A 13,131-nucleotide genomic window follows, 5' to 3' on the forward strand; every position below is an offset into this window, starting at 1 on the left:
ACCCATTTCTGACTAGTGAGATGTAAGGGGAAATCTATTTAATGAGGAGGTAAAGGTTCTAGGTGGGGAAAAGTTTCTTTTTCTCTCCATTTTCTTCTGCTTGTAAAGATGGTATCTGAGGATGTGATGGTTGGAGCAGAGGCAAGCTGTTTGTCACTAAGAAAACCCAACTGCTGAGTAAAGTAAGATAAAATACAAAGAACCTAAATTCTTATGGGTGATTGAGTCACTAAGCCTGCCTTGGTAAATAAAAGGTCGAATATCTTAATGGATTAAGCCACAGTTGGTCAAATTTTCTGTTACTAGTATCTGAAAGCCCTTCTAGAAAATGAGGCAATGTAATGGAGTTATCATCTCCCTAGATTTAGACATTATATTTTGAGAGATTTGTCTTCTACTTTCTTAAGAGCTATATTGTGACTTAGAATCTGCTAAGTTTATTGTCAGAGCAAAATAAGCAAGCGAATAAATAAAGAAAATCCCTGTAACTGGGTATCATAATGTCCAATGTTTACAGATAACATGGAGTTAACATAAACGGGCAAATCCAGCAAGACAAGAGGCCACGCATGGGAGGGGCTGCAGTGAACCTGAAATGCACGCCTTGCCCAACGATGTTAAAATCCAAGCATTTTTTATAAATAACACTGATTCAGATGTAATATGTACGTGTACCAATTCCCCAAGATAATATAATTAGTATGTATCACAAACGTATACTAGCAAAAAATATAAATAAGTAAATTCCAAGTGAGTTTACAAAGTCATTTATCCCTTCCCAAAATGCTACAAATTTTTCTTAAACCCTTGGGGCGACATTGGCCAAAAGATTTGAATTCTCTCTTATAAAATATTTTAATAAGTTCTGGAAACCTAATATACTTGATGGTGACTGTGGTTCACAGTTCATAAAAATGTATTGTATTCTAGTTTGTCAAGAGAGTAAATCAATGTATTTTTAAAAAAACAACTGGCTGGGGGGTTAGCTCAGCGGCATAACCGGCTGCCCAGCATGTCATGAGTTCAATCCCAGTGTCAAAAATTAAAAATAAAAATAAAGAGATAACTATGTGAGATGTGTGAATACATCGCTTAGCCTAACATATTCACTGCACAATGCACACACTTTTCAAAACATTACTTTGTACATACACCTTAAGTGTGCATCATTTTTCAATTTTTGTGTCACACAAATTGAAAATTGTAAATTACTTGTCAATTGTATATCATTTGTCACTTACAGATGGAGGAGGGACTTCTGAAACAGTCTATGGTATAGGTCTATCATTTCACTCTGGGAAGAGTTTTGAATTTTAATTGCATCCTCAGCATCTTACTTACTCATCTAAGTTAAAACAATATATATTTGTGGATCTGTTTGTTTTGGTACCAGAGATCAAACTCACAACCTCATGCCTGACTGACAGGCATTAACTATATCCCCACCTCAGGACAACAAAACATTAACAACAAAATCTGTGGTCTGAAATTTTTAAAGATTGTCTGTGTTGAATCTAATCCCCTTCCTGAAACCAACAGTGTCCATGGTCATGAAGTTGAAAGGTTAACAAAATAAGATCAAGTGAATAAGAACCCAAAACCTTAGGTCTTCTAACCGTGCGTGCCTCTGAACAAATCCCTGACTCTCTCAGAATCTTTATTTCCTCATCTGAAAACAAAGATTCTTTAAACAAATATTTTTGGGACTGTCAGATTCCCCAGGTTACCACTGAGTCATGACTCCCTGGCAAAGACAAAATGAGAAACTATTAATGTCTGCATTCCAAAGCCCTAAGCCCGGCGCAAACATATGGTCCATTTGGTGTTGTCATTTAGTTTGCAAAGGTCAAAGAGATAATTTCTTCTTAAAGTTGTTTTCACATCAACCACCTTTAACTTCTGGTCTGCTGGGATAAACCACCCATGACAAGGCATCTTAAGAAGACAAAAGAATCATTGGATGCTCCAACATATATGAATCATTTCTTAACTGAGTTTCCATTTCTGAGCATTTTGTGGGATCTGTTTCATTGTCTTTCAGGGTATACTTTCATAGCATCGTATCACCTTTAATTGTTTTTTCCTGGGTTAGCAGAGAGTACACGTACATTGGGAAAAAATTAAAACTACAAAATGTAGCAAAAGTAATAACACGATCCCTGTAATTATGAGCCAAGCACTGAGTTATGTCCTTATACGCATGAGTGTATCTAAGTCTCACAACATGGTCCTCTCTTGTCCCATTTTACAGGTGAATACATTGAGGTTCAAAGACATAAAGAACTGGTAAGTGTTAAAACCCAAATTTATATCCCGGCGATCTCACTCAAGCACCCAAAGATAACCACTGTTCACATTTCATGTTTCTTGCCTGTCTTTCTTTGAATGCACATAAATTTTCCAGAGAGTGGAGGAGTCTGAGAGAACACATCACCCAACTCTCATTTTACAGATGGAGGACTAGAAGCTGACAAAGGAAAAGATCCTTTCCCAAGGTCACACTGGCATTCCAAAATGAAATTTAGGACCTTGGACTCTTTGTCCAATATTTTCTGGGATCATCCAACCAAGATTGACTGGCAGTAGCTCCCTAGGGTTGTACTAAGATAGACTTAAGGCCTTGGTGCTCCAAGAAAACGTATCAGAGGAGATTAATGACAGCAACAGTGATCACAACACGGACATGGCCACGTGCATGCCATAGACGAACCACCTGCATGCTAAGGAGCAGTCCCTGGAAGAAGAGAATGGCCAGGAAAGGCCCTCTGAACAAAGACTAGCTATTTTTTTCATGAACATCAGGGCCAATAGTATAACATAAGTGAGGGAAATGAGCAGGTGGGGACAGAAGAAAGGAAGGACACTTTCCTCTCCAAAACTGTCGGGGGGTGGGGGAGAAATTGCTAATCTCCAGCCACTTGCCGTGAGGATGTGGGCCCAGTGTGGACAGGCCTGATTTTTTCCCAGAACAAGCATGCAATTTGGGACTGAGGATGTAGCTTAGTGACAGAGAATTTGCCTAACATGCAAAAGGCTCTGGGTTCAATCCCTAGCACAAGGAAGAGAACAGAAGGGAGGGGAAAGGAAGAGAGTAGATTAGAGGGGAATTTGGCAAATTCCCCTCAAATGTTGGCAACTAATTCAAAGTTACATGGTAACAGGACAAACCCGAAACTCAGGGTATACTCTTCCTTTATACCCTCTCTCTCTCTTCCTCCCCTACTCTACTTAGGGCAGCTTTTTCTATCCAAAGCTACCAGAGGAAAGACAGGGAAGACAAATATCCAAATGCACCAGATCGCAGCTATTAATTGCCCAAGCAATTACCAATAACCCTGAGGGCCACTTGCGGTGTTAGTCATGCTTGCTGGAAGGATGCCTGTTGCTCTCTGATGACTTAGGTGAGGGGGAGCAGATGACTGCAACTGCCAGCCTTATCCAAGGGCTAAAGATAGGCCTCCCCATTTCCCAGGAGATACCTTCATCAGGAGCTGAGTGGGTTTCACCCACATTCAAATCTGCTGTCTGCCCTTTCAGTGTTAACGGGAAGGCCCATCACTCATCACAATTCTGGAACTGATGTCAAGAGCACAACTTCCACCTCCTGTTGACAAACTGTTACTCAGCTGTGCTCCATGAGCCTTTTATATGTAACTCCAATTCATGCTAATCCCCGGGATGGCTGGTAATTATATCACACCAGAGAGAGAAGACTTAGTAAACATATGAACAAACTCAAGCAGCATTTAGGGGACAGATTCTGCATGGAATGGCTTAAACCACATTCACTGTGATATGCTCATCTGGAAGCAGCAGTAAGCTCGAACGGGAGCCAGTGACTTGATTATGTGATCAACAAACATTTACCAAGTAGCAAATACAAAGGACAAGACCAGTGCAGAGCACCAAAAAGGACACATGCTGGAAACCAAAATGACTCTCACTAGAGGTGGAAAAACAGAGGATTAAAATGATTGTGGTATAAAGAGAACGCTGTGCAGCCATTTAGAATCAAGTTTGAGAAAGCTATTTAATGATAAGGGAAAATTCCAAGAATATATAATCAAGTTTTAAAAACATGAAAACAGGTTGGGAAATAAAACTGGCTCAAAATCAGAGTGAATACATTCAGTAACGCTCTCCTTCACTTTTAAGATGTAGAATTTATAGAGAATGCCTCAGTTATTTTAAAATGTACATAGTATTGGTTGGAAATAAGATGAGAGACTCACAGATCAAAATACAGAGGACTCCTTAAAATATATTAAATGCTGAGACTCTGGGCTGGGGGTGTGGCTCTGCAGTATGCATGAGGCTCTAGGTTCAATCCCTAACACCACAAAAAAATAAAATAAAATAAAACAGATAAGACTCTACAATTGCAAATAGGAGTCAAAGCCACATAATTTGGGGGGGGGGGTCTAATATGAACCATGGGAATCAGGTGTCAGCTCCCCCAACCCCAGGCAGGCAGTGGGGGGGAGGTCATAGGGTACAGTGGCACTGTGCTACCAGCTGTGAAAACACTGGCACATCTCTACCACCAACCAATGCTCACAGCCCTAAAGAAGGACCCTGTGTGCATCAAAGAGGTGCCCCAAAGTTATCAGCAAGCGACGTCAGCCTGAGCCTGCACTTTAGACTGGGTAGAGCAGGAAGAAATCTCTGAACTGAGTGGTTGACATGAGCTATGGTTTAAAAGCACACATCCCACAGGTGCCAGCAGAAGGAAGTCTAAAATTGCAATGAAGATAAGTTCACAAACAAAAATTAGAGAATACATGAAGACTCAAATTAATAGATACTACCAATGGAAGGATTTACAATTGAAACAAAGATTCTAGAGCAATTGGAGAAAAGTGTAATAATAAGTATATATTAATTCCTTGAAGAGTCAGAGTAAGGATTTACATTCACTAAGTATGAAGAGTGCCTCATTAAATCACTTATTACAAAAAACAGGGAAGGGAGACCAACAGTAAACCTTACGAATAAAATGTATCATTATTAAAATTAAAAGTCAAACAAATAAATCAATAGACTAGCCACAATTGAAACAAGTTAGCTAACAGGAGCACAGAATTGGAGAAAACAAACTGTCTCAAAGCCCAGAGAGATACAGAGCCAAAAAAAAAATTTACATTAGGATTCATAGAGAATTGGTTGAGAAACTAATATATATATAACTAATATATATATGACTAATATATATGATATATATGTGTGTGTGTGTGTGTGTGTGTGTGTGTGTGTATCTGGATGTATCAGTGTGTGGTCTGAGCTTGTAATAATGTATCTAGATATCTCCAGATATAGATATTGATATAGATATATAGATATATCCAGAAGGGAAGAGAGTGACAGAGAAAATATTCAACAAATAGTGGCTGAGATTTTTACAGCATTAATGAAAAACTTTAGTGTTCTAACTACAGAAACCTACAAAGTACAATAAGCAAAACCAAACCATATATCTAACACAATCCTCAACTTGTAACTCAATAGAGCTTAGAAAGAAACACACCAAAATGTCATCTGTGGTTACTCCTGGTAATAGAATTTGAAGCAAAATTTTCATTTTCTCCTTTAAATTTTAGTATACTTTTTTAAATGCTCTAAAAATAATCATTTTTATAGTGTTTGTGAAGAACAGTACTCACTACTTCAAATACACATATATGTATTTTTAGAGATAAGTTCAAACTTTATTTAAGACTATATTTTTAATTTAACATTACCAAACATCACAATGAGAAAAAAAAATCTAGAACACAAAAGAAAAAGACAAAAAAACAATAACCTCACAGTGTATCAAGCTTGACTCTGTCCAGAACTCAGTTTCTGATGTATAAACTGTCACAGGAAAGCCTGTCCTCAGTGGACTTTTACTCCAGGAGGAGACGGGGTACGTACAGAATTAGCACACACAGCAAATGTCAGAGAAGGGACTGCCGTGAGTAGACTTAATCTTGCCTCTTGCACCCCGGATGGGGTGTGAGGCCAGCAGGACACTGAGAAGAAAGGTCACAGCCTAGTCCATTCACTGGATTTACTGGGGACTAATATTGAAGCCAGCATCTACTTTAATTGGCCAGAGCCCAAACAGCCAGACCCCAATAAGATTACAACTTTGTGTACATCAAGCATTATGTTAACCAGTTTTATTACAAAACCAGACCACACACTGATACGAGAAAAAATTAATACTTCTGTTGTAGGCTAAACTGATCCTGCAAAAACCTGCCACTTAACACCATATCAATCGTTACAAGGCTTTGTTCTTTACTTCAAGAGTCACACAGGCCATGGGAAAGCTGAAAATGCAGGGTGTGTGTGGTTTCCAGTTTCACTGATAATAAAATTAACCAGAGTAAATGGTAGGTATATGTAGAATTAACACATACCCCATCTTATCTACATGCCTTCAACTTAGAAATAAAAACAACACAGGGGTGCTCTAAGCTACCTTACCAAGTCCGAATCATCTTAGGGGGAGACCAAGGGTACGTGTCAATTCAGGGAGGTTGAGACTTCGTGGTCATAACTCTGCGGGCACACCCACGCAAGGCAGAGTTTTAGGTAGCACCACATGACTGCTTCTCTGAAGCCAAACAAACCCCACCAAGCACTCAACTCTAAACTAGCCAGGTGGTAAAGGCACCTGCCAAAGAGTTGTGCCACTAATGGAAGGGAAATACCATCCTTGAACCATCTACTCTCAAAACCACCTGCCCACCCCACACATAGGACCTCGCATATGTCCCCAGCACTGTCTCCTTTGACTTCTTCAATGCTCTTCCCTCTCGCCTTACCTCACTGCCGTTCCACCAGATCACAGGGCGGGGCAATCTCTGCAACCCTGATGACACCAACAACAATGGAAAGTACTTGGTTCCTGTCACCATTTTTGAGCCAATGAGCTCCTTCTTTCTCCTCCCCCGTACTTCAGCTCTCCATCTAATCTTGTCTTCTCTGGAAATGCACTTTTCTGTCTTGGTCCCTTTCTTTTTTGTACTCTTAAGGGGGATCACACTTCTGTTCACATCCCCATAAAGCAGTTTCATCCCACAAAAAGGCAGCGTAGTCCCATATTCTCTCAGTTCTCAAAATTCTCTTTTTAATGCCCCTTTCATGACAAGGGAGAGCCTATCGCACAGACCTGCCAGCACAGACTGGGAAGAAAGGGGGACGGAGGCTACCCCGGCCTCCTGGCCTTAAATTACCTTCCCCAACTCACCCTGTTCTCTGTTGGGTGTGCTGGCCCCTCATGGATCGAGAAATTTCACTTTCATTATGGTTATTATTTCTTAGGTGTTGCTCCTTAAGTCAAAACTTCAGAAAGGAAGAGGCACCAGTATCAATATTTATATCCCAAAGGCACACCTTCAACCTTTGCTGGGAAGCACTCTTTTTCTCCATGTTCATGCCTTCATGGGACACCTGGCTCCTCTCTCTAGGCTGTGGTTCACTGTATACACTGTACTTCTCCATATCATGAGATGGATTTCTTGTCTTTCTTAAGTATGGTATGACAAAGTTAAAGAACAGGCTTGATTTGGCAGGATGTAAGCTCAAAGCTTGAGATTAGAAATCCAGATATCTAGCTCTATCACCTACTGCATGATCTTAGTCAAGTATCTTAACTTCACTACAAATTCACCTGCTGCTCCAGCAAACCCTAGGGCCCTGTCTAATTCTGAAATGGCCTATTCATTGGGGGCAGAGCTCAGCTGGTTCTCTTTTCATTACAGAAAAGAGCCTAGCTAAAATTGAGAGAAAATACTCCACTCATCAGGATTCTGCTAGGTGGCAAATCATTTTAAATGAATGTTTAAAAAGATACTGCATCAGTTGTGTGTTTCAGCTGAATGTGCTGCAGCCCAGGAGACCTGAAAGAATTAACAGAGTTCCCAAAGGAGTCAGTGAGAAGTGCTGAGCAGAGCCAGAATAGGGTTTGATAAATACAAAAGTACTTTGACAGCGTCGAAAGGAAAGTGCTGTAACAAATGTCTGCGTGCTCCACTAGGATGTCTCCTGCTATCTAAGGACCTCCAAGAAGGTCTCCATGCAGAGACCAGCACACGTGTGTGTATTCGTGCTTTCCTCTCCTTTTCAATGCCCTGATCTCTCCTGGGGCTCACATGGAGTTACAGTGTACCCACAACTCCAATCCTTTTCCCTTTTTTCCTCTTTCCTCACTTTACTTCTCCCTTGGATCCTCCTTCCCATCTTCCTCTTCAGCCTAATTCCCAACCAGGTCCTATGACTTCTCACTCAAGCCAACTTCTCCCCACTTTCTCTAACCCAGGGCTCTCTGGACATCCACAAAAAGGCTCACCCTTTCATCGTATGTCAAGAGGCTTGAGCACACTTTCTTTTATTTCAAGACTCAACTTCAAGACCAAGATCCATCCTTGAGAGTCAACTCCTGCATCTGGCCAATTCACACAAGGACTTTGTGAGAAAAGTGTCAGGCTCTCCATGCTCTGGGCTTGGAAGTATCCCCACCTCAACGCCTAGAAAAGGGTTTAATCCGTACTTCTCTAGCCCAGGGCTCCTCAGGCTTATCACCTCTGTTCTTCTTGTTGCAGTCTGGGGAACCTTAACATTTTTTTTTTAATCCTTTTGTACTTTACTTAAAAGCTTCACATTTTGTCTCACAATGTACTCACCTTTAATATTTTTAAAAATAGTTCTAGTACTCACCACAAGTAGGAACTAAATGAACTCTTCCCCCAAAACATCAGTTAAGGTCAATTTTATACAAATATGAAGCATATTAGTCTGCGTGTTCCCATGCTTTCTGCTGGGCACTGCTTGGCAGTCTCCAAACACTCCACTGCCACCAGCGCCAACTCTTTCCACACCCTTCCTGGTACACTGAAGTAGGTGACTGCGTACTCTGCTTTCAAAACCTAGACAAGGGATATTTCCCTTCATTTCTGGTTGGAGAGGTGAGGCCTGATTCTCACCAGAGACAAGTCCTCCCAACTCCAGGTCAAGACAGATGCCAGCAGAGCCCAAGAACCAGCGATGATTTCTCTGGGATCCTGGCAGCCAGCTCCTCCCAGCCTTACCTTATCAGCCATGATCATAGATGCACCCCCGTGGATGCCCAAGATGGGGATGAAAGTCTGCGAGGAGATAAAATCCAGCATCTGGGCCACAGCTTCCTGGTCAGTGTCATCCCCAAACACCAAGCCGTGGATGCGCGCCCCAGACATGAGGTCGCACACGTGCGTGATGAGACTCTTGGGGTCGGTGCGGTTCATGAGCAGCGCTACCACGTTCACGTCCAGGGGCAGCCCCGCCGCGTGCTCCGGGCCCCACAGGTTTCGGAGTTCACGCTCCGTCACGTCGTGACTGTGACCCAGCAGCACCGCGATGTTCAACGCTGGGGGACCCTTCTCCGCCGCCGCGCACCGCGCCGGACCGCGCCAGACCAGTAGGGCCGGCAGCACCAGCAGGGTCCAATAGCCCAGTCTTCCCATAGTCGCCACTTACGGTCCCTGCAAGGTGGAGTGAGAGGCAGGGCGGTGTGAAAAAGGGGCACACAGGAGAGGGAGCACCGACCCTGCGCCTTGCCCTATGGGTCAGGAACAAACCCAACCCCAGCATGGGCATCGGTGGTCACTGTCTCCATTCCTCATCCCCGACGCCATCTACATCTCTCCATCCATCTCCAACTCTGTCTACAACTCTAAATGACCAAATTCTCCACCTCTGTCCCCAAGCCTACTCTCGTATCCTGCCTCTGCCCCTATCCCCAGCCATTTCCCCATTTCAGACTCTGCCCACATTCCCCGCCGTGTTCCCCAAGTTAGCTGCAAACCACAGCCTGGGAGCACCAAACCAGCCATGGACACCACCCAGCTCGTGGCTGCAAGTAATAAACCCTCTGTCTTCCCCTCTTTCCCCCAGGGCAGCGCGGAACAAATTACCGACCCCGCCCCCTGCTTACGCGGAGCAAACTACAGACCAGCCCTGGCGTGCGGAGGCGGCACCCGCACACCGCAGCCTGCGCGCCGGCTGAGCTAGTTAACTGACCCCACCCCCTGCGAGCTGGCCGGGTGCGCCACAGACCGCACTTCACGCGCTGCAACTGGTGCAGACCTCGCTACTTTCCTGCAGGGTACCCTCCCATGCGCTTAGAAATGAGCACGCTGGTATGAGGATCAAGGTTCTGGGTTGCCTGGGTTAACTTGCGCCCCGCCCCAAGTCTTGTGGAGGGGCTTTAAGCGGTTTTCACTCACCTGCAGGCTGCCCCAGGACCCGCCCCCTACACATTCACGCGCGTGGACGCACACACACCTTCTGTAGTGCGTGCCTGTGCAATGCAGAATTTTGAAGAGTAGGCGCGTGTCCCCGTGGACCAGAGCGTGGGAGCCAGCAAAGAACGTGTGTGGGGAGAAAGGTAGGTTCCCAAGAAGCTCTCAGACAGACGCAGACTGTACAGCTCCGCCCTAACCTTTCCACTTCGAACCCTGTTGCCAAATCTTAGTTGCACGTGGGCAGTTAGCTGCACACGCTCACAGGCACGCGCGCTTTTCTGCGCACTTCCGCAGGACACCGTAGAGATGCTCACAGACATTTAGAATCCTCACACGTCCTCAAGCGTGGCACACACCTGTACCGCGCCAGGCGTGCCGCCGCTCTTGCCTGCAAATATCAGCACGGTCGTGCACGCGTATACAGGCGCGCGCCCCTCTGGCCGGGCGCTGTTGGAGCAGGAGGAAGTTGGGGCGAACTCGCGCCGGCCTTGGTATTCTTTGGGTGAGCACCGTGGAGTGCGGAGCCGCAGCGCCCCCTGGTGCTCCTCTCGAGCCTCACTACTGGTCTTCCTCTCCCGCTTTCTCGCTTCCTCTCTCCCGATCCCTCTCCCAATCTCCCTCCGATCGAGTCTCTCTCTTCCCGGGCCCACCAAACCAGTCTCTCCCGCTGGGACTTACCTGTAGCCGGAGAAGGTCGTGGATGCAGTGGGGCGCGCTGCGCGCACGAGCATCTCGGCCGCCTCAGCAGCCACCGGGTTTAGCGGGTTCCCGCATGCTGCGGCCCCCGCGCGCTCCCCTGGCTGTCCCGCGCTGTCCGCATCGCCCCCACGGGGGGCGGCTATCCCAGCCGGAGGCTCTGCAGCAGGGCTCTAGCAGGGCGGAGGACAGATGGAGTGGCAGGGTCAGCCCACCGACGCGGAGGAAGGGGGGTTGGGGGGAGGCTGCAGTCTGCAGTGCTCACAGCCCCCCTATGCGCCTGGGGACCCGACTGTAGAGGAAGAGCTGAGCTCCATGCCCAGACGCCCTCAGTGCGGATCCAGTCCCTGTAGCGGATAACCCGAGCTCAGCTCAGGGGTGCATAGGAGAACGGGAGCCCCGAGCTGGCCACCCACGAGAAGCTAACTGGGCACCTCCACCCTCACCCCCTACCACCTCCCCGGCGCCGGCTGCTGGGAGTTTTGCGACCAGAAGCTGCTGAACAAGGGGGGTAGGGAAGGAAAGAGGGGGAAGGAGGGGGCGCTGGCTGAGTTTGCGACGAGCTGGCAGGAGGAGAGGGGGAGGGAAGGACGCGGGCTCCCGCGGTCCCGGATCCCCGAGGGAGGTGCGATCACTCCCACGTAGCGACCCTCTGGCGGTCCTGCCGCCCCCTCTTAACCAGGCCTCCCGCCGCCCCCTTCCCGAGAGGGCCTCCCGGGTTCCGCGCCCCGCACCACCACTCACCGCAGCCTCCCTCCACATAGTTCTCAGCGGTGGCCGCTCCTGGTCATCTCCAAGGCTGATGGCTGCGGCCGTGACTCTCAGCGCTCACCCGGCCCCATGCTCCGGCCAAGCTCTCTGAGTCTTTCTCCAACACCCCAAGCTCAGTCCCCTGCCCCACTCCGGATGGCAGCTGCCTGGTCCTCTGAGCGCGCCCGGGAGCCCTCTCCGCAGCCCCGCTTCAGGCTGGTGTGTGCGTGAGGGCGAGTGTGCGTGTGTGCGAGTGTGAGTGTGGGAGCGCGCGCGCGCGTGTGGCCGGGGATCCCCGCGGTCCCCGGCCGAGAGAGGCGCGGGCGGGAGAAGGCAGCTCCCTCGGGGCCCTTGGCTGCGGGGCCAGCGCCGCGCTGAGCGTTCGGTTCCCCACTTCCCGGCGGGAGTCCAGAGAGCGCCTGGCTGTCCTGGCTCACGCCACTGGCAAAGATTCCTGGGGCGTGCTCCTGCCGCGGTCGCCTCCGAAGAACAGGAAGGAAGGCGCCCACCAAGCCAACTTAGGGACTTGTTCTTAGCCAACCAGACGCAGCAGCCTCCACGCAAACAGAAGGCGCTTGGAGCTCCAGCGGGCGAAAGCGTCTTCCGCCCGCAGCCGTCCTCCTGGAGGCGGGCTGAGGCAGACCCCGCAGTCCCCGGGCGGCGGCGACGCGGAGCGCGGCCACCGGCTCCCGGAGCGCTGGGCGACGAACAAGGCCGATAGGTGTCTGACTGCTGACCGGGGTCCTGCGGCGGCGCGTGTCGCTGTCCGTGGTGCTGGAACCACGCTCTCCGCCCGCTCCCGGGTTTCTGGTGCAGCTGAAGAATCAATTATTCAGATCTTTGCGGCCGCTTCCTCCTCCCCAGCGCCTCGCGCTGGGTACGACGATCTCCCCTCCAAGCTCAGGCGCGCCGACACGCACACACCCGCACAGAGAGTCTGCTCCGATGCATCTCCGTGTGCCTCACCACCCCCGTACAAGAACCCACTCTTCTGATCTCAGAAAGCCAGAAGCCTGAAAGCAAAGACATCTACGTTGCCCACTCGCTTCCTTCTTGTCTGCTAAGTTGTACCAAACAAAAGTTGCCCTGAGGTTACCAGTTCTAAGCTACTAGAGGGGTAAGCGAGAGAACCTGGAACCAGCTGGGTTCCTGGTGACTGGACATGGGATGCGTTGCCAAGTGAGGGGCGTTTGCTCCCTTTAAAATCACTTCCATCTCCGTGCCTGCCTTCACTTCTTTCCTTCCAGGCCCTGGGGAAAAAGGGGGTCTTAAATTTTAAAAGGCTTTGCAATCGTTGTGCCAACCTTGCCTGCTGCACTTATCAACCTAATATTATCTGCTAAAATGTTAAAATCTTAACCCTTGCCACAGGGGCAATGTATTAGGAAGAGGGACCTTTTTGGGGTGATTAGAT

The 13,131-nt window shown here is 47.7% G+C and overlaps 1 protein-coding gene across 1 annotated transcript in view; it reads right to left on the reverse strand.

Moving 5' to 3' along the window:
- Window positions 1-12,798, reverse strand: part of Grin2a (glutamate ionotropic receptor NMDA type subunit 2A) — a 420,257-nt gene extending 407,459 nt beyond the window's left edge. The window contains exons 1-3 of the mRNA XM_063226505.1: window positions 11,712-12,798; window positions 10,950-11,140; window positions 9,078-9,509 (exon numbers count right to left, since the gene is read on the reverse strand). Of these exons, the coding sequence (XP_063082575.1) occupies window positions 9,078-9,491 (414 nt within the window). The 5' untranslated portion in view covers window positions 9,492-9,509; window positions 10,950-11,140; window positions 11,712-12,798. The remainder of the gene's footprint in view (window positions 1-9,077; window positions 9,510-10,949; window positions 11,141-11,711) is intronic.
- Between the last annotated feature and the right edge of the window lie 333 nt (window positions 12,799-13,131).

Source organism: Cavia porcellus, unplaced genomic scaffold (genome assembly GCF_034190915.1).
Source record: "Cavia porcellus strain 051 isolate PalLab524CR breed Dunkin Hartley unplaced genomic scaffold, mCavPor4.1 scaffold_16, whole genome shotgun sequence".
Taxonomy (NCBI): Eukaryota; Metazoa; Chordata; class Mammalia; order Rodentia; family Caviidae; genus Cavia; species Cavia porcellus.